At 43.6% G+C, this 21,846-nt stretch overlaps 1 protein-coding gene across 2 annotated transcripts in view; it reads left to right on the top strand.

Moving 5' to 3' along the window:
* Nucleotides 1-21,846, top strand: part of SEMA4D (semaphorin 4D) — a 200,477-nt gene that overhangs the window by 162,182 nt on the left and 16,449 nt on the right. For both annotated transcript variants that reach the window (XM_060235490.1, XM_060235489.1), the window contains exons 9-15: nucleotides 5,721-5,872; nucleotides 7,596-7,771; nucleotides 7,856-8,012; nucleotides 9,654-9,876; nucleotides 10,415-10,530; nucleotides 18,295-18,464; nucleotides 20,156-20,199. In XM_060235490.1, coding sequence (XP_060091473.1) covers nucleotides 5,721-5,872; nucleotides 7,596-7,771; nucleotides 7,856-8,012; nucleotides 9,654-9,876; nucleotides 10,415-10,530; nucleotides 18,295-18,464; nucleotides 20,156-20,199 — 1,038 coding nt within the window. The remainder of the gene's footprint in view (nucleotides 1-5,720; nucleotides 5,873-7,595; nucleotides 7,772-7,855; nucleotides 8,013-9,653; nucleotides 9,877-10,414; nucleotides 10,531-18,294; nucleotides 18,465-20,155; nucleotides 20,200-21,846) is intronic.

Here is a 21,846-nt window from a genome sequence, read left to right as displayed (position 1 = left end):
TCTGTTAAAGTTTATTTTTCAGCAATATCAGCTCACCATGAGCCTGTTGAGGGGCATTCGGTGTTTGCTCATCCTCATTCGAAGCAATTCCTGAAAGGTTTGGTCAGATTGCATCCTCCGTCTAAATCACCTCCACAGTTGTGGGATTTGCTGTTAGTATTGGACAGATTGACTCGGCCCTTTCAACCAATGGCAACCTGTTCCCTACAGCTTCTATCCTGGAAGACTGCTTTTTTGGTGGCGATCACGTCGGCACGCTGTGTAGGGGAGCTCATGGCTATGCGGTGTGACCACCCATGCTTAGTGTTTCATGAGTGTGGAGTTTCATTGGCTCCTGATGTTTCATTTCTCCCTAAGGTGGTTTCCCAGTTTCACCTTAAGTTGGATTTTTGGTTGCCTACGTTTTACCCCATGCCTTCTTCGGATGAGGAACATCGGTGGCACACTTTGGATGTCAAGCGTGCATTACTTTTTTACCTGAGTCGTTCTAAGAGTTTTCGTCAGGAGCAACATCTTTTTGTTTCTTATGCTGCTCTGAGGTTGGGTTCAAAAATTTCATTTCAGCGACTTTTTGAAGTGGCTTACTGAGACTATTAAGCTGTGCTACTTGCTGGCAAAGAAGATGTTGCCTGGACCCATTTGTGGACACTCCACTAGGGCGATGACGACGTCGGTGGCATTCCTGAAGGGTGTCTCCTTGACGGATGTATGCAAGGCTGCCACTTGGTTCTCTCCTCATGCTTTCATGAAGCATTACACTTTGGATGTGCATGCTCAGCAGAGGACTCGTCTAGGAGCTGTGGTGCTGCAAGCTGTCTCTTCTGGTTGGCCATCTGTTCCCGCATCCAGGTATGTCTGGTTTGCTAATCTCCCGTGAGTGTGAAGCACAGAGACAACGAAGAAGATAGACAGGTTGCTTACCTGTAACTGTAGATCTTCGAGTGGTCATCTGTGCATTCATACTACCCGCCCTCCTTCCCCACTGCTGACGGTCTTCCTATTTAGGGGCTTCCAGCAGTCAGGAAGGAACTGGCGGGATCCTCGTGCTGGCTCCGGTGAACATACGTACTGGGACATACCGCCCCCCCCCTAAAGTTTTCTCCGGGGTTTGGAAGGATGTTTTGTATAGAATTTTTTAATCAGCTCTGGTGCTCTCACATTTGAGCTATCGATCCACTCGTTGTGGGCTGCAGAAAAATGTTTCCATCTAATCAGAAAATACAATACACCCTGCTTCAGCTTAGCATCTAGGATTTCTTTTACTTCATGGTGATTCTGATCCCCAACTGGAATACGTTCTGGAACTTGGGGTCGGGGATGCCAAGACGTGGCTCCAGGATCCCTCCGAAGTAAACTGCAATGAAGGATGGGGTGTATCTTACTAAACAGTTTCGGTAATTCAAGTTCTACAGTCACTTTATTGATTATGTGTTTAATACGGAACAGTCCCAAAAACTTGTACACCAGTTTTTTTAGATGGTTGCAGTAACGGCAAGTTCTTGGTTGACAGAAACACTGTCTGTGTCCCCCACTTTAAAGTTCCAAGTGGGTGAATGGTGTTTATCATAATGTTTTTTGTAAGTTTCTTTCCCCGCTTCCAGGTTCTCTTGGATGTTATTCCAAGCCTTCCCCAACTTTCCCTACCATTGTTCAAAAATAGATGGTACATCTGGTATCACTCCCGCTGGCACTTATAGGAATGGCTTTCCTTCATACCCATTCACTATCAAAAATGGGGAGGTTTTAGTGGAACTATGTATGCTATTATTATATCCATATTTGGCAAACGGAAGGAGGTCTGCCCAATTTGACTGCTGATAGTTCACAAAGCACCTCAAATATTGCTCCAGTAAACATTCATCCTCTCCGTCTGTCCATCCGTCTGCAGGTGATACGCGGAGCTTAGTCCCTGCTCAATCCCAGTCAGTTTACAAAACTCCCACCAGAAGTTGGCAACGAACTGAATGCCCTGGTCACTAATTAGCTTGTCCAGGAACGAGTGTAGTTTTACCACGTGTTGAAAAAAATAACTGCCAATTTTTTAGCTGTGGGTATTTGAGCACGGAATGAAATGGACATTTAGAAAATGTGTCCACTACTACAAGAATTACGGTCCTTCCCTGAGAAGGAGGAAGTTCTACAATGAAATCCAATGAGACTACCGACCACAACCTGGTGGCTGTCTCTAAAGGCTGTATCAACCCAGGAGTTCCCCCCCCTTCTTTTAGCCATTAAGCATATTGGACATGAAGCAACATAGTCGGAAATATCTTTCTTCGTAGACTGCCACCAAAATCGTCTATTTACTAAGTGTAGGATTTTGGCATATCCAAAGTGCCCAGAGAGTTTACTGTCATGACAAACCTGGAGCACTTCCTTCCAGAGACTCTGTGGCACGTAGAGTTTACTGTCCTTGTACCAGAACCCCGCTTCACCTCTCTTTACCCCTTCGGGTATGGCGTCTCCTTTTTCCACCTCAGCAATCGGTCTCTCTCCCCCCCATTTTTCGTCCAATTTCTCACGCTACGCTTTCGAGCACGTGGTCACAGCTCCCCCCAATTGGCTGGGGGATATAAGGGAATCGATCACCTCCTCCCTTTGGCTATTATGCTGAGGGAGTCTCGATAAGGCATCTGCTAAAAAGTTCTTAGATCCAGGGATGTGTTTTAACTTGAAATCAAATTTGGCGAAGAATCCCGCCCACCTAATTTGTTTCTCAGTTAGCTTCCTGCGTCCCGTTAGGGCTTCCAGGCTTTATGATCTCCATATCTCAAAGGGGACTCTTGCTCCTTCTAGCCAAGACCTCCATGTTTTTAAAGCGAAAGTCACTGCAAAAGCCTTTTTATCCCATACTGACAAATTCCTCTGCTCTTGACAAAACTTTTTGGAAATGTATGCTCATGGTTTGAGGGCCCCCTCCTCATCGAGTTGCATGAGAATTGCCCCCACAGTGACATTGCTGGCGTCACATTGAACCATGAAGGGTTTTAATTCATTGGGGTGAATCAAAATAGGTTTGATGGTAAACAATCTTTTCAGCTTATTGAATGCTTCTTGACACTTGGCTGTCCAATCTAATCTGGCTCCTGGACGCTTGGCTTCTGTACCCTTCCCTTTCATTTTGAGAAGGTTCGTTAAGGGGAGCATGGTGTGGGCGAACCCCTGTATGAAATTACGGTAAAAGTTTGCGAATCCAATGAAGGATTGGAGCTGTCTAGGTGTCTTCGGAGTTCCCAATCTAATACGGCTTGTATTTTGACGGGGTCCATTGTCAATCCTTTCCCAGACACTCTGTAACCCAAGTAATCAAACTCCGTCTGGTGGAATGCACACTTGGACAGTTTGGCATACAATTGATGCTCGTAAAGGGTCTTTAGGACTTCTCTGACCAGTTTCACATGAGATGATAGGTCATTGGAAGAAATAATTATATTATCCAGGTACACCACTACCCCTTTGTACAAGTATTTTCGTAATACTTCATTGATAACGTTCATGAAAACTCTGGGGGCATCTTGTAATCTGAATGGCATGACTAAGTATTCAAACTGTCCCATCGGCATGTTAAACACTGTTTTCCATTCATCCCCCTCCTTTATGCATACCCGGAAGCAGGCATCTCGCAAGTCCAACTTGGTGAAAATCTTTCTCTCTGACACCGTGCTTAGTAAATCCTTTATTAATGGTATGGGGTATGCATTTGAGATTGAAATCACATTGATCCCCCTAAAATCCGTGCAAAGCCTGAGACCCCCATCCTTCTTCTTTCTAAAGAGCATGGGAGCAGCATGAGGTGCCGTGGCCAGCCTTATGAAACCCCACTTTAAGTTTTTGTCCAGAAACTTGCACAGTTCTGCTTTCTCAGCCCACCCCATAGAATACAACTTGGCTCTGGGGAAACTTTGCCCTGGAATCAGTTCTACCGCACAGTCAGTGTCTCGGTGGGGGGAGCTCATTGGCTTCCTCTTCACTAAACACTTGTTTCAAGTCTCCATACTCCTTAGGGATCGATCTCACCTCTTCTATGGTGAGACACAACTTCTCGTTTAATGGGGGTGGCTCCGGGCCTCAATTCTCATTCCAGTGGTGGTGCTCACACCTCCCATCTCTGAAGTCTACAATCTGATCTCACCACTTTATATTGGGCTCATGCTTGGCTAGCCATCCCACCCCCAAGACAATGTCAAAAGATGAAGAGGGGGCCACTACAAAAATTTCCATATTCCAGTGGTCTTCTATTCCCATTGGCACCTCTTGAGTTTGCTCCGTGCATGGTTCCCCTCTCACGACTGTCCCATCCATCTGTTCGAACTGTATGGGGTGCGGTAGTGGACTTGTAGTGAGTCCAAGAGCTGCAACCAGTTTGGGCGTGATTATGTCTCTAGTGCACCCTGAATCTAGTAGGGCCCGGGCCTGTATAAAACGTTTTAAATTAGGGTTCAGTAAAGTCAATGGGATGAAAAACAAAGTCCCAGATATTCTCACCCTCAACAGTGCTGTTAGCTCCACGACCTGCCGCTTGACACCTCTCAGTGCAGGTCGTCCCTGTTTCGTGCCGGCTCGTCTTCTCAGACGTCTTCCCCCAATTCGTTTACCACAATAATCTCTTCCTCCCGAGGAGTTGCTGATGGCGAGCTGCCTTTTGCTGGTTCCTTTGCTTGTCCTTCTGCTTTTTTTGCCTTGGGTACACTGGTCTTCGGAGTAAGGGGGGGGCCTTAAGGCCGCTCTGGGCAATTGGCGGCTAGATGGCTTGGGTAGCCACACCGAAAGCAATGTCTGGGGGTAGGCCAGGATTGCCTCTCTCCGAGCGGGTGCTTCATCCATCAAGCTAGTGGATCTTCTGGACCCCCACACTTTGGGGGTGATGAACAGTCGCTGTATGTGCAGTGGGAACCCTCGCCCTGCCATTCTTTGGGCGTTGAGTACGTGCCATGGAGGTGGCTTAGGGTTGGTACCGGGTCTTTGTTCCGCACCAATTGGTTGTTCTGGGTTGTCAGGGGTTTCTCCATTATCTAGAGCTCTCTCCGCCATAGGGTTAGAAAGTTTCTAGTTCGGCTATGTCCCCAAGTAAGATTACTTCCAAAATGTCAAGCATCGATATTTCTCAATAAACAGTCTTTTGTTGTTGAATCAAAAGTTGCTTTATTGTAGGAACTCAGATGCTTTACCAAGGACACAAGCCTTGGAAGTAATGACATATACTGGGTTACATAGTTACTATATAGGATAACTTCAAAGGGTATCATGCAGATGCAGCTTGAGTCATGGGTTCAAAGGTTCTACATAGTATCTCCTTTATTACTAAGGAATTTAGGCTATTAAAAAATCTCCCTTTCTCACACTTCTCTGGGACCAGATAAGAACTGTCTGTGTGAATCTGGGGGAGAGGCACATCACAGCTTTACCAGCCAGGCTGCAGTGTAAACATCCTTGGGTTAGATGGATTTATTACTTGCCCAAATGTTGTAAAGGAGAGGGGGGCGGTAGAGACTGGTGACCTGCTCTTTGTCTAAGGAACCATCATGGCACACAGAAATATTCATGCTTGACAGGAGCATACTGATAGACATCATAATGCCTAGTTTTGCCATTAGAGGAGATGCTTTCTCATCAGTAGATAAGGTGACTAGGATTACAATTAATGAGGGGAATGAGTGGTTTGCGGAATAACTCAATTTTAAAAGCAAACTTGAATTTATGTTTGTATTTTCCTTGTGCAGAACCAAATTTCATTTTTGCTGATGTGATAAGAGCTGATTCAGACAATGCAGATGACGATGACGACAAAATATATTTCTTTTTCACGGAGGTGTCTGTGGAATATGAATTTCTTGGCAAGCTGATGATTCCAAGGATAGCTAGAGTTTGTAAGGTGGGATAAGCTGAACCATTTTTTCCCATGGGGGAAGGGGAATTATAGGAAGAAGACTTGCTCATATTCCAGCGTTTTCTGTTCTCTCCAGCGCAACTTTGGCCACTATGAGCAATCTTCAGTTGTTGGTTCTTGTTAGAGAGTACAGGAGTGACCCATCAGAGAAAGGGCCTGCTATTCCTCAAGGTTCTTCTTGTGTTTTACAGTACCAGACAATGAAAATATTCTGCATGGATGTGGATTTTATTATCCTAAAATAAACTGTGCTCCAAAATGCTTTCAACAATTGAAAATCTTTTATTTGGATAAAAAGTTTTTCATCTGGTTAATTACTATGGAAATTAAATTATGTCGTTTAAGACTTTTTATTTCCTACTTCCTATATGATTCATAAACTGTCAGCTGGCATTTGACTATAGTAATTTCAAAAGCAAGATATGATGGTGCATGGGCTGTGCCAGACATATTTCTAAGAGATCAGACAAAGCCAGCATCTTTCTCACACCCACAGAATCCTGTAAAGTGATTGGTGGCACTTTTGTGCCAAGCTTCCATAGCTAGAAAAGAACCTATCACAACCCATCTCATTCTGTCACTCTTCATGATGTTTAAGCATAACAGTAGCAGCCTGTACTGGGTGTCTGCCTGACCTGAAACAAGATTAAATTCATTTATAAGCATGCAATGGACTAGCTGTCATATAATTTGTAATCAGGGTGGGGAAGAGGGTAAGGTTTTTTTAGAGGTATGATTTTAAATTGCAAAGTGTAATTAAACAACATAAAGTTACGCATTCTGCAAGATACACGATGTTGCAAAAGTGTGAACCAGATTTACTTTGGCACAATGGCAATAGTCTCTGCCTGCTGGAAGTTTGTCCTTGCTTGAAATTGGCAGTATTGCAGCTATACAACCAGATTTCCATTCATTATAATTTTGTGTAGAGCTATATATAGATAGGGGGAGGAAACTACATGCTTTGCCATTACTTGAGAAAAATATTTGTGGCCTTTCATTTTAGAAACCTCAATGACAGTATTTTACCTGCCTTGAATATATTTCATATTTAAACATTAAATTTTTAGAAAGTGCTGACATAACAGAAATTGGATTTTAAAATTGCTTGTTTTTGGAAGAGCTGCACAGTTAAATCTTTTAGTGTTAGAAATGTTTACAAGGAATTTATACTTTACATTCATTCCCAGGACTAAGATTCCTTTCCACATTATATTTGCAGCAGGGAAGCCATTGAAATACAACTTCTCCTTGCACCAAAGAGGTATCATCAGGAATCCTAAATAATGTAAAGGAGCCCTTATTGCAAATTTTTTCCAAACAGGCAGTGGCTCAGTTTCTGGATGGAGTTGTTCACTGCCCTTTCTGTGCTTGTTTGTGCTGTAATCCTCCTGCTTCTTTCCTCAGTAAACAGCAGTGCATCTTTAGCAGTCCATTTTGTTTATGATGGCTGGTTCATGTTTATCCAATGAAACTCAGAATAGTTTGACTCCTTTGTTATGTACTTAAAAGTAACCGCATTGGTAGCTTACCTAATGTGTCTTCAGAAAAATCACATTTCTTCCTTCTAATCAGCCTATAAATTAGTGGTATTCTTCATTTTAATATAGCATTATTGGTGAACTTCTAGGGAGTGTTACTATATGTTGATGAACATATAGTAACAAGTTGCTTACTCTTTTGAAATTTTTTATTGTTCTGTTTAAAGAGGGACCAAGGAGGACTTCGGACTTTACAAAAAAAATGGACTTCCTATCTCAAGGCCAGGATGCTTTGCTCTGCACCAGATAAGAATTTAATTTTCAATATTGTGAATGATGTCTTTATCCTGAAGTCTCCAAGCTTGAGGGAGCCAATGATTTATGGGGTTTTCTCACCGCAGTTGTAAGTAGCATTTTTTCATTTTCAAGATTTATTACTTCTACAAAATATATATTAAGATTGATTATTTCTTTTCCCTTTTTTAAGGAACAATGTAGGTCTATCTGCTGTGTGTGCCTACAAGATTTCTACAGTGGAGGACGTTTTTGCCAAAGGGAAGTACATGCAAAGTGCCACAGTTGAGCAGTCCCACACAAAGTGGGTGCGATACAATGGAGAGATTCCAAGACCCCGGCCTGGAGCGGTAAGTCTGGATCAGAGCTGACTGCTGTTTGCTGGCTTTTGTTCCTAAAAGATGGGCGTCTATTCTACCAGCTTCTGAAAGTGAAGCTCCACTGCTAGCAGAACAGTTGTAGGATCCAACCAACTCATTGTGTTTTACTTTGCATAATGGTGTTGCCTGTCATGTTTGGTTGCTTGCTTTAGACATTTTGGGCTAAAATGCAAAGCTGAACTCTTCGTTTGTTAAAAAAAAATGGTGCCCACTGACACCTTTCCTGGTGCCCACTGAGTGCTTTTAGACCAGGGGTGGGAACCTCCGTCCCGAGGGCCAAAAACGGCCCTCGAGGTCACTTAGTGTGGCCCTTGGGGATTGCTGGGCCAAACCGAACCATGTGGCAGCCTCCCTGGGGCCTGGCAGGCCAGCGAGGATTGTGGGGCCCAGCCGTGCTGTGCAGCAGCCTCCCCAGGGTCAGGCAGGGATCACAGGGCTCAGATGTACTGTGTGGCAGCCTCCCTGGGGCCTGGCTGGCCAGCCAGAATTGCTGTGGGGCCTGGAAAAGTTACTGTCACAGCTCAGTTTGCACTTGATTATCCCAGATGGTGTGACCTAGTATGCTAATATTAGGAGATGTGGTCTAATATGCTGGGCTTTTTATACAGAAATCCCTGGACCTATGCATTTGCCTAAGGCGGTGCGCCAGGGTGTGTGTGTGCCAGATTAGGCTCTCCCCACATGACTTCAAATAGAAAAACAATTATTTGCATTAATTTTGCTGGCCTGAATCATTCTCCCGTGGTGGAGCACTGTTTTTTAAGTTGATAATTTGTTATGGCCCACGAATCATGTTATAAATATCCATATGGCCCTTGGCAGAAAAAAGGTTCCTTACCCCTGTTTTAGACAGATGGGACTGTTGCCTAGCAAGGCTTCTGGGACTTGATTGGCTGTGCAATTTTTAAAAACATTGCTTTGGGAAGGAGCAGCTACCATCACAGCACAAGGATCTTCATTGTATGACTGAAGGTAAACTGTGGCAGCTGTTTTGTGGCTGGCTTCACCTTCTGCAGCTGTCATTTTGCAACTGTGCCCTCCATGCTGTGTCAGGATTCCAAAGGTGCCCGCAGATTTTAAAAGGTTGGGAACTCCTGATTTAAGGTATCTATAAGTTTCTTGTTGAGATTCAGGGCACTTTTACAAGGAAAACTGAAATCTTCTATGAAGTATGAGTTACATAGTTTGGGCTGACTTTATCCAATTTCAGGAACCCCCAAGATTTGCCAAACATGGTTGTTGATTCACATGTCCTTATAATGTTTTTAAATGAGTGGTAGAAGTGTCCAAAGAAACAATAGCTTACTTAATTGTTGTTACTGTCTATTATCAGTACCCCTGCTTAAAAATAAAATGTCATATAATTGGCTTATTTCTTCATTATTAATAACACTTAGCTTAGTGCTGGCACTAAATAATATTCAGAAATGATAGTAGAGGTAGTGGTTTTACTTTAAAGGATGCATTAATAATTTAACTGCCATTTTATTCTGCTTCAATTCTGTGTTTGTTCCTTTTTAAATTTCTAATGAATCATGTAATTTGTGTTAAAGAAACCTCAACTACTACACCAGTCTGATCTCTCACCCTCCCCTCCTTCTTTTGGGACAGTGCATAAACAAGGAGGTCAGAGCAGACGGTTACCTGAGCACACTCAGCTTACCTGATAAAACGCTACAGTTTGTCAAAGACCATCCTCTGATGGATGATTCTGTGACTCCATTAGGAGACAGACCCAGACTGATCAAGAGGGATGTGAAGTATACACAGATCGTGGTAGACCGAGTCAGAGTCCTGAATGGCACTATGTATGATGTCATGTTCATCAGTACAGGTTTGTTTTCTGCACTCTTAACTGTGTAGTATTGCATTCAGCTTCAGTGGCTTTCTAGCCAGGCTGAACAGTTGAGCCAGTTTTGCAGAGGCTGTGCCCATGTTGTCATTCAGTGCACCCTGAGACTAGCAAGGACTGTCAGTGCAGCGGGCTGAGTAGTTAGATGGTAACATTCAGTTAATTTAGGACTGTGTTTCAGAAATTAACGTCCTGTTCTTCCATACCCCATCAGCCTGTCAATATTTAAGGCAGAAAGGTGGCGCAGAAGCTCCTTCAAAGAAAAAATCCAAACTAAAGCTGTGCAACACTTTTTATTAAGACCAACCCAAATGACACAAAACAGTCTGCAAACTTGCTTGCTTAAGGTAGTTCTGAGGCAGTGGAGTGGGTGGCAGTTGTGTAGCACAATGAAAGGCATTGGAGAGCCAGACAATTTGGAGGGGGGGGGGGTGATAGCTGAAGATCATATCTGCAGAGGCCAACCATAGCTTATGTATTTTATTGAAGTGGTTACATTCATGCATATTGGTTGTTGCAGATCGAGGAGCCCTTCACAAAGCTATCAGCTACGAGAATGGAATGCATATTATTGAAGAAATCCAACTCTTTCCAAATTTTGAGTCCATTCAGACATTGCTGCTTTCTTCCAAAAAGGTACAGTTGACTGAGAGGAACAGCAGGATGGAGGGAAACTACAATAGCCTGCATTATATAAAGTGAGGGAAATGCAGCTGTTGAGCTCAGTAATGTCTGGTGCGAGACTATAATTCTCTGACAAGCTCAAATGCCTCACCAGGTGATGAGGGAGTCTGGATCAGTACTAGGAATGGAGACTTCACAAGAGTACTGCTCTCTTGGGAAAAGTGGTGACTTGAATGCTTAAATTCGGAATGGTTTGGCCTAAGAACTTCAGGCAGCTCACTTAAATCTGTTTTTCTTATTGTGACATTTGCAGCTGAACAGCATTTCAGTGATCACAGTACCCAGGGTGGGGATATTATTACAACCCAAGCACAGCTTTTCATTTCCTGCTCGGTAAAGCCAGGATAGTCCCACCCCCCACCACTGCAGCAGTATGCATGCCTTAAAAATGTTATTTTCTAAAAGAAACAAGCAATATACTACTCTTTCAGGGAATGACATGACTGTCTTTTCTGACTGAAACTAAATCCAACAAAGACAGAGGGCCCTGTACTAGAATAATTGGGATTGGGAATCTAGCTCCCAACCCTCGATGAGACGCCTTTGGTGCCAGCACCATGCGTGAAGAGTCTAGGATCTTGTATCCCTCACTTTCTGTGGAAGCCCAGGTTGCCACCATTGCTAGATCAGCTTTTTATCATCTTCAGCTGGTTAAGCAATTGGCTCTCTATCTCATTTTTCAGGACATAATTACAGTGATCCATGCAGTGGTCACTTCTAGGCTAGATTATTGTAACTCAGTCTATTCAGGGCTGACCCTGAACTTGACCTGGAAACTGCAGCTGGTGCAGAATGTGGCGGTACGCATGCTGGTGCCTACACAGGCGCACATTCAGCCGGTGGTCTGCCAATGCACTGGCTGCCTATAAACCAGTTCAAGGTTCTAGTGCCGACCTTTAAAGCCCTGTCTTGACAGAAACCTTCATATCTCAGGGATCATCTTTCCCCATATGTGTCCTGCAGAGTTTTGCAGTCAATTGATCAACATCTTCTGGTTGTTCCTGGCCCAAAGGATGTCTAACCTGATGGAACAAATTTCCAATTGAGATCAGACCCTGCTGGATCTGTTACAATTCTGCAGGACCTGTAAAACAGCTGTTCTGCCAGGCTTTCAGTTGAGGCATCCAAATTTTTTCACTTGGCCTTCCCTGATAGCTCTGGCCTTGCAGTTAGTGGTTAAATCAACACTGTCCATCTGAGTGTTACTACCAAGGCAACTGACAGACAGTACCCAAGGCTGTTGGTCTTGGGTGACTTTAATGTTCACGCCGATGACACGGCCTCCAGTCAGGCGATGGACTTGGTGTCATCCATGGCGACACTGGCACTCTCCCAAGTTGTCACAACGCCCACTCATCAGGCGGGGCACATGTTAGACCTGGTCTTCGCGGCGGGAGTTTTAGTGAACGATATTACTGCCAGAGCAGTGCCATGGTCGGATCACTATGCCCTTAAGGCTCGCGTGGGTGTACCACCCCAAACCTGTTTAGGCGGAGAGCGTATTTTAGCTTGCCCGCGGAGCCTGATGGACCCGGAACGGTTCCTGACGGCCCTGCGGGATCCCGGGCCCCCTGGCGATTCCTTGGATGGTCTGGTGGAGTCTTGGAATGATAGACTCTCCAGAGCTATCGAAGAAATCGCACCTAGGCGTCCTCTGCGCCCCCGTTTGAAGTCGACACCCTCGTATAACCAGGGGTTGCGACAACTAAAACGGGAACTCAGACGACTAGAGAGGCAATGGCGGCATACTCGAGACGAAGCGACTCGAACATCTTATAGAGAGATTATGAAGTCCTATGAGGTGGCAATCAAAACCGCAAAGAGAACATACTTTGCGGCTGAGATTGCGTCCGCAACATCGCGCCCGGCACAACTATTTAATATAATTCGGAGTTTAACAACACTGCCTCAGGGCAGACCAAATTGTAAAGAATTGGAGATTGGCTGTGAGGCTTTTGCGAACTTCTTTGCAGACAAGATCGCGTCACTCCGCCTCGACCTCCCGGCCATATTGGAGGCAGTTAGCGAAACTGAGGCCCCAGGCCTGTCTTCAGATTATGTTCTGGATGGTTTCAGCCCTCTCAGCTTGGAGGAAGTTGACAGGATCCTCTTATCTGCACGCCCAACAACCTGTAAATTGGACCCGTGCCCCTCCTGGCTTATTAAATCTTGCCAGAGGGAGCTTAGATATCCTGTACGGGATATCATAAATAGATCCCTCACGGAACGGCAATTTCCAACACAGCTTAAAGAGGCGGTGGTCCGTCCCCTCTTGAAATCATTAGACCCGGCCCAATTGGCACATTATCGGCCGGTCTCGAATTTACCCTTTTTGGGCAAACTTATCGAGAGGGCAGTGGCCTACCTGAGGGACTGTCTCTTCCCACACGTTCCCCAGCGAGCACTAAGATCAGGAACCCAAAACCTCCTGGTTGTCCCCGGGCCAAAGGAAGCCCGCTTGAAAGTTACAAGAGACCGGGCCTTCTCCGTAATGGCTCCATCTTGGTGGAACCAGTTGCCGGAAGAGGTAAGGGCCCTGCGTGACCTTACCCAATTCCGCAGGGCCTGTAAGACATCCCTCTTCCAGCTGGCCCACAACTAATCGGCACTGAGCACTGAGTACTGAGTACTGAACATCGAATACTGAACATCAAATACTGAACTTGTAACCGATGAGTGTAGCTGTAGGACCGCCGTTTGATTTTAAAGTGTATGTATATAACAAATGTTTAGATTTTTAACTGTAAATTATGAAATGTTAATTTTAATGCTTAATCTTAGATTTTATGTTAGTTTTATATGTTGTAAGCCGCCCTGAGCCACCTAGTAGGAAGGGCGGGATATAAATCTTAGATAAATAAAAAAATAAAATAAAATAAAGATGCAGCTACAGACTTTCCTGGATGACGCTTCCGTCCTTGATCCCCTTCAGTCCGCCTTTCGCCCAGGCCATGGGACGGAGACGGTGCTGGTCGCCCTAGTAGATGACCTGCAACGGCATCTGGATCGGGGCGGCTCGGCGGTACTGATGCTGTTGGACCTATCGGCAGCGTTCGATACGGTCAACCATCGGTTTCTGGCCCGCCGCCTTGCCGACGCGGGGATTCAGGGTTTGGCCTTGCAATGGCTTTCCTCTTTCCTTGAAGGTCGGGGACAGAGGGTCGCTATTGTGGATGAGCTGTCCCGTAGGCACACGCTTGATTGTGGGGTGCCTCAGGGTGCGGTTCTGTCCCCGATGTTATTTAACATGTATATGCGTCCCCTCGCCCAGATTGCCCGAAGGTACAGGCTGGGCTGTCACCCGTATGCTGATGACACCCAGCTTTATCTGCTTATGGACGACCAGCCGGTCTGCGCCTCACAAAATCTGGACCGGGCATTACAGGCTGTGGCTGGGTGGCTCAAGCAGAGCGGGCTGAGGCTAAATCCAGCGAAGACAGAGGTCCTTTGCTTGGGCCGTCGGGGTCCGGGAAGGGAAATACCCCTTCCGGTTTTTGACGGTGCGCCGCTGACTGTGACGCATAGAGTCAGGAGCCTGGGGGTACTTCTGGAGCCTTCCTTAACAATGGAGGCCCAGATAGCAGCCACTGCCAAGTCTGCATTTTTCCATCTTAGGCGGGCAAGGCAGTTGGCTCCCTTCCTGGAGCGCGACGATCTAGCAACAGTGATCCATGCTACGGTCACCTTGAGGCTGGACTACTGCAATGCCCTCTACATGGGGCTGCCCCTGTGCCGAACCCGGAAATTGCAGCTGGTGCAGAACGCCACCGCCCGGTTGTTATTGGGGCTCCCAAGGTGGGAGCACATTCAGCCGGGACTTCGGGCTCTGCACTGGCTACCAATACCTTACCGAGTTTGGTACAAGGTGCTGGTTATTACCTTTAAAGCCCTATATGGCCTAGGACCTGCCTACCTGAGGGACCGTCTTTTCCCACACGTTCCCCAGCGAGCACTGAGATCGGGAACTCAAAACCTCCTGGTTGTCCCCGGGCCAAAGGAAGCCCGTTTGAAAGCTACAAGGGACAGGGCCTTCTCCGTAATGGCTCCATCTTGGTGGAACCAGCCGCCGGAAGAGGTAAGGGCCCTGCGGGACCTTACCCAATTCCGCAGGGCCTGTAAGACAGCCCTCTTCCGGCTGGCCCACAGCTAACCGGCATCGAACATCGAACACTGAACACCGAAATACTGAATCTGAAATCGAACTTGAATCAAGTGTAGCTTTAAAACCGCTGTATGATTTTAATGTTTATGTATATAATAATTGTTTAGATTTTTAACTATAAATTATGAAATGTTAATTTTAATGCTTAATTTTATATTTTATGTTAGTTTTACATGTTGTAAGCCGCCCTGAGCCACCTAGTGGGAAGGGCGGGATATAAATCTCAGATAAATAAATAAAAATAAATAAATAAAAATAAAATATTTATTGGCATAGTAAAAAGAACTTAGAATAACATTTAAGACTGATAGCTAGCTAAGACTAAGATCATATACAAAGGTTAAATACATGTGATTAATTTTTTTAAAAAAATCAGTTTTTATAACAAAACATAATTGCATTTAATTTTCAGAATATCCTCTAAAAATTGCAACTTTTCTAGCGATTTCCACTACGGAATCATTCAATAGGAGCTGACAATTAATTACCTTCTTTCTTAGATCAATTACATGGGATAAATTTTCAAACGAATTCCTATAGGCTTTCATAGAGCTGACAATCAAAATTATATGCTGGATTGATTTAGGAAGGTTCACTCTGCAGGGACAAAGTCTCTCATGAAAAGGAATGTGTTGGTATCTCCCACAGAGAACATTAGAAGGGAATGCATTCTTTTTAGCCAGCATAAAAACCCTAAGTTGCGAAGGAATCCAAGGTCATATAGATAATGAGACATCTTTCTAGACTGAAAGAGAACATGTATAAGACTGGACAAAATTTGTGGTATTCTAGATCTAAAAGTATCTGTTTGATAAGTCTAAAACAATGTAATTCATCTGACAAAAATAAATCATCTACTGCAATCCCTGTCTGTTTGAGTTTAGTCACAATTCCAGTTGACCATGCTGCATTATAGCGATCACTTGTTAAATAAGTAATCAGGCTACCAGGTTCAGCTCTAAAGTAAATTTATAATCCATGCCTTCGTTTCAAAGATTGAACATTTCTGAACAAAGTGTGAAATATGAGACACACTTAGGCATCCCCAAAATTTGTCTAAAGAATAATGCTTTAATTACCTCCATCTTCCAGTTAAGTTCATTAATCCATATAGGAACACCATAAAAGATTTGTGATAATGTTTTAGTGCTGAATACTTTAATTGCAGCAGAAACACATTGGTTACCCCTCCTAAAATAAAATTGTTTAATTTGAGATAAAGAACATCTGGCCAGGTTAATTGTCCTGTCACGGTGCAACTTTTACTCTGGGTTTCTGGCACAAAATTTTAATTTTTAATTCTCTGGACTTTATATTGCCTGAATTCGATATTATTTATTGTCACAATATTCCCATGTGACCTTGTAACCCACCTTGAGCCTGCTCACTGGGGAGACAGGATACAAACTGAATCAATAAAGAGAAGCATGCTGCAGCAACCATAGTTGTGAGGAAAGATGGCAGTGACCAGGAAGATCAGGTGCCATTTGCCATGTCGCTGTTCACCCAGCAGCCTTTCCCACTCATTCTGTGCCACAAGTGTGTTGAGAGCCAGCATGGTGTAGTGGTTAAAGTGAACTTGGATCTGAGATACCAAGGTATGAATCCCCACTCTGCCATGGAAGCTTGCGGGGTGACCATGGGCCAGTCACATACTCAGTCTAACCTGCCTCACAGGATTGTTGTAAAAACAAAACTGGAGGAAAGAAGAATGAAGTAAACCACTTTGGGTCCACACTGGGGAGAAAGGTGGGATATAAACAAAGTAAATAAATGTTATGCTGCCATTTTGGCCAAATTTTATTTACTTTTAGAAAATCCAAAGTGTGTGTAGGGGTGGATTGCGAGGGCGGTTCATGGAGGCAAGAAGTTCAAAATACTATAAACATTATTCTGGCATATCCGCATAGCCACCACAAACTGGTTCATACAGGTTTATCATTCAGCTTTGTCACTGTCATAGCAAATGGGGCAACAATGGAGTGACAGTATCATCTTTCTTAATGAGAAGTCATTCTGATTTCTGGTGAGACAAAATTACAGATAAAATGGGATGTGGGATTTCATGCCTGACTTTTCTACAAATAGAAACAGCAAAATAATAAGTTGCTGACAGCAGAAAGAAAAAAACCCCCACCAAAACGCAAAGGATTAAAGGAAGATGTGACTTGGAGTTGTCCCTATTTTGAATGTGCATACATAAATGGGAGGAACTGAGTGAAAAGTTTTGCCTCCTAATTTTAACAACTGTTCAAGAAAAAAACTTTAAAATGTCAGCAACCGTGCAATCAGAAAAACAAAATTGTTATCTACGAAGTTAGTTTTATATAGGTAGTCAGTGAATTCAGAAAAACAGGTAGGTAATTTAGCATTATTATGACACAGGAAGAACTGACAATCTTAAGCCAAGTTAACTACAGAGTCCTTCTGACTCTGCTTTGGATCACACTAACTGCCACATTGCACCAGGTGCCATTTAGCAGTCCTCAGCCTGAAAGATGTCTGCCTTGCCTCAACCAGGGCTGGGGCTTTTTCAACCCTGGCCCCAACCTCATGTAACATACTCCCAACTGAGATCAGGACCCTGTGGGATTTGTTGCAATTCTGCGGAGCCTGCAAAATGGAACTTTAGTTAAGATGGTAGACATCAAATAACACTGGCCTCCTCTGCACAAGCGACCATGGCTCTATTTACATCTTGGGAAGATTTTGGATCTATTGGATCGTGGATGATCTTCGCTCTATTACATCTTGGAATGAGTGACCTATTTAATCAGAATCCACCTCGCCTCCCTGGTATGAGCCCAGCAGACATTGAAAGAAGAATTATTCCCTGTGCTGCCAGTGGATATTTAAATTAGTTGACTAAATTTTAATGGTTTGAGTTAATGTCCTAATGAACTGTCCTATTTAATTAATGTATGGTTTTATTGGTGGATTATACATTGTATGCCACCCTGAGCTTGCTTGTGGGGTAAGGCAGGATAAAAGTCCCCAAAATAAAAATAAATAAATTATCTGGACACATTACCTGCCACACTGCACCAAGTATCAAAAGAAGGAAAACTGAGTAACAGCATACTGGTACACTCTTATCTGTGGGTTGCAGAGCAGGTTTGTTGAGAAACTTTGACAGGCTGTGATTATTTCTCTGGCTACTAGACACAACATGCTTAGCTCTTTTAAAAATATCATAGAGCCAGCCTTATGCTCTTTGGGGGTGGAAAGGGATTTAAATCACTGGAGATTCAATAAATCACTAGAGATTCAATACTTCATCATTACTAAGGAGCTGAAAATTATTCCCCAAATTGAATATTTAAGGTACTGAGCACGGTATTTTCCATTATTGTTCAATTCTTGCTTCCTTTTCTTGTTGTAAAGAATCTACCCTATTGAAAATGAAGCCTCTGTCATCTTTTGTTTGTGATGTGTAAGGTGATGTGTTTAGGTTTGCCTTGGGAATTGTAGTAATTCTTAGATTTGACGCTTGAATGAGAACAGTGGCCATCCATCTATGCTGTGTGTCCTTTTCCCCATTACATGTTCTGCAGGGCAAACAGTTCCTCTATGCAGGGTCCAATGCTGGAGTTGTACAGTCCCCTCTAGCCTTTTGTGACAAGTACAGCACATGTGTTGACTGTGTCTTGGCAAGAGATCCATACTGTGCTTGGAATCCCCAAGAATCTGTCTGTGTCATCCTTGGAGAAAATGAGACTGAAAGGTAATGCTTTTCATTTACCATTCATTTACTACAAAGTAGATATTTGTATATATAGTTAATTGGATCAACTGGAACTATGTGCATTCTTCAGCTGTGAGACAAACAGGCTGCAGAAATTAGTTTATACAAACCCCAATGTCCCTTGATTTCTTTTTTCTCTTTAAAAGCAAATTTCTCATTCCTAGAATTGCAGAAATAGGCTTCTAGTTAATGTTCCCTCTAAGCTGCAGTCTTGTGAGCAAAAATTCTATTTAGTGAGCTACTGGCATTCAAGTTGTGAGCTACTGCATAAATTATTGTGCTCTGGGGTCATCCTTCCTGAGCCAAGACAAAAATGTGTGAGCTGGAGGCTAAAAATCTGTGAGCTAGCTCACACTAACTCAGCTTAGAGGGAACACTGCTTGTGTGAGCAACACTTGGGGAGAAAGGGGAGCAGGTTTCTTTTGCACCCCAGTTCAGTGTGTAGCTCCCCATTTTTCTCTGCCGTGTACCCCCTTCCTGCAAACATTTGAAAAACAAAAAGCTGCTCTTAACTATAGGAGAAAAGCAATTTAAAGATTGCTGAAATGTTTAAAAAGATGTGAATATTTCACAAGCTTGGGCCAGGTGAACAGCATCTAAGGGTACTAAAAGAACTTGCAGATGTAATTTCCAAACCTCTGGCCCACAATTTTTGGGAATTCTTGGAGTACATGCAAGGTGCTGGAAGACTGGAGGTGGGCAAATGCTGTCCCCATCTTCAAAAGGGGGAAAAAGGGGATCCAGGTAACTACTAACTCGTCAGCTTGACGTCTATACCTGGAAAAGTTTTAGAACAAATAGTCAGTCCTGGAACATTTAGAAAGGATGACTATGAAGAAAGTCTTATGAAGAAAGGTTAAAGGAGCGGGGTATGTTTAGCCTGGAGAGGAGGCATCTGAGAGGTGATATGATTACCATCTTCAAGTACTTGAAGGGCTGCCAAATAGAGGATGGTGCAGAATTGTTTTCTGTAGGACCAGAACCAGTGGGTTGAAATTAAATCAAAAGAGGTTTTCGCTAGACATTAGGAAGAACTTCTGGACAGAGTGGTTCCTCAGTGAAACAGGCTTCCTTGGGAGGTGGTGGGCTCTCCTTCCTTGGAGATTTTAAACAGAGGCAAGATGGCCATCTGACAGCAATGCTGATGCTGTGAACTTTGGGGGTAGGTATTTGTGAAGTTCCTGCACCGTGCAGGGGGTTGGACTAGTTAATCCTGGGGCCCTTCCAACTCTAATACTCTATGATTTTATGAAATACATATTACCTAGTTTATTTGCCAACCAGAAAACCCCTTTGGACCTCCATCTTTTGAACAATGAAAAGTTGATCACTGCATGCCATACCAAGAAACTCCAAACTGCTATGATGCTTACCAGCATTAGCCCAGTTGGCTCACTTTTGCCTAATGGCCGCTTTCTGAATCTTCATATGCTGCAGTCAGCAAAAAAGAAACTCTCACCCAGCTATTAGTGCACATTTTTCTGTCTCTCTTTTCCTTGCCTTACTTGTCTGAATCATAGTCATGCTTCCTCAAATATTATTGGTGCCACCTATGAATGGTTTTGGGGAATAAAATCTTCTGTTGATCTGTGGGTGTGGAGGGAGGTTGCATATGGAAGGAGAAATGGGCAGAACATAACAATCTTTTCCTATCTATTTACTATTTGTAGGGATTGGATTCAGAACATAGGTGGAGATGCTTCCTCTTGTACTGGTAAGTTTTTTGTTTAAAAAACAACATATTGTAAATTTGTTAAACATTTGTGCACAAATTGTTTTTATATTCAGTATCTCTGAGTTAGAATGTTTAAACTGTGTGGGATTTTGTTGTGTGGTTTGTTTTACTTTACTGCGTACGACTGATTCCCACACTCCAACAACCATTGGGAATATGTGAAGTCTGCTACTGGACTGACTGGTCATCATCAACATTCATGTGGAGGTATCACATGTGAGATTCCTTCACGTGGGGACTGCACACAGAGCTACCATAATGTACATGCCCATGGGAGAGCAACAAAAAACTGTCACACTGGCACAAGTAATGGTGGATGTGTGATCATTCTCACACAGAGATGCTGGTTCTTACAAACAGAACATCTCTTGCGAGTGCTGACCACTGGCAGCTGTTCCTCTACCCAGGGCTGGCCCTGCCACTAGGCAAACTAGGCAATTGCCTAGGGTGCTAGCCTTCTGGGGGTGCTGAATTGGGCGCTCCATGTGACTTGGTGATGTTATCAATGCAGGGCGGGGGGGGGGAGAGATGCCAGAAGTTAGCCTTACCTAGGGTGCCAGACAATCTTGGGCCAGCCCTGCATGTATCCAAAGTGCTCTGGTGGGGACTGCCTATATGTAAATCAGCAATAGGTAATGTTTGCAAAGAACCACTACCATAACCTCTACTGATTTTGTTAACATAAAACTGGTTGTTATACCAGAACTACCTGAGGAAGTTATGTTGGAGAGACTGTCTTTAAAGTTTTGTTCTATTTCTAATGTCATGTAGTGCTCACTTGTAATATTAGCTGATTACAAATAAAGCCAGTGACTTTCAGAGAAAACTTTGAAAGGTAGGTTTTGAAAGGTGACAGGTTTTTTGACATCCAGACATGATGTCATAAACTCCTGAAATACATTTGCTGGTGACACACAGCAGTTCAAATCATAATAGAGCTTGTTTTTACAAGCAATAGATGCTACTGTAAACAGTCTTGAAAAACAGGGTGCAGGTAGACTGATTTGAGACTGTAATCAGGTGTGACCCAAACCACCACAGAAACTTGTGCATTACCAGAGCTCCAAGTGGTCTCTATTGTTTTATAAGAATCTTTGAAAGGCCTGTGCGTGCTGTTGGATTCTATCAGGCAATCACAAGTATTTCTTAACTTAGAAGATGAGTTTTATGCTTCAGGCTCATACAGGACCATGCATAATACAGGGCTAGTTGTGCAGTGGTGCTGATGCTGTATTGGACTGTGAACTTGTGGTGTCCATTGTTGTTGCCAGCAACAATGCTTTAAAGTCAGTTAGTTCAGATGTATAAATTTAGTATTTTATTTGCAAAAAAATGCATGTGTAATATACTACATGTACTTCAGAGAAAATAATGCTGCAGTGAAGTATCTTCTAATTTTTTTCTGATCCTTGGATCTTTCCATCATTTCATCTAACAACTTCAGGGTTTTTGTCCCTTCTCCCCACCCCCCATATTGTCATCTTATTAAGACAAGCCTTAGTACAGCTTTGCATTAGAACCAACTGATATATTCCTGCACAAAAAGTGTTGTGTGTGATTACCACACACAGCTCTTTCCCCAACTCTTTCCCAACCACTTCTTGTGATTATGGCTGTAGCTCAGTG

The sequence above is a fragment of the Heteronotia binoei genome, chromosome 4 (genome assembly GCF_032191835.1).
Source record: "Heteronotia binoei isolate CCM8104 ecotype False Entrance Well chromosome 4, APGP_CSIRO_Hbin_v1, whole genome shotgun sequence".
Classification (NCBI taxonomy): Eukaryota; Metazoa; Chordata; class Lepidosauria; order Squamata; family Gekkonidae; genus Heteronotia; species Heteronotia binoei.
Note: the sequence above shows the minus strand (reverse complement) of the source record. Positions and strands in the feature narration are given on the sequence as shown.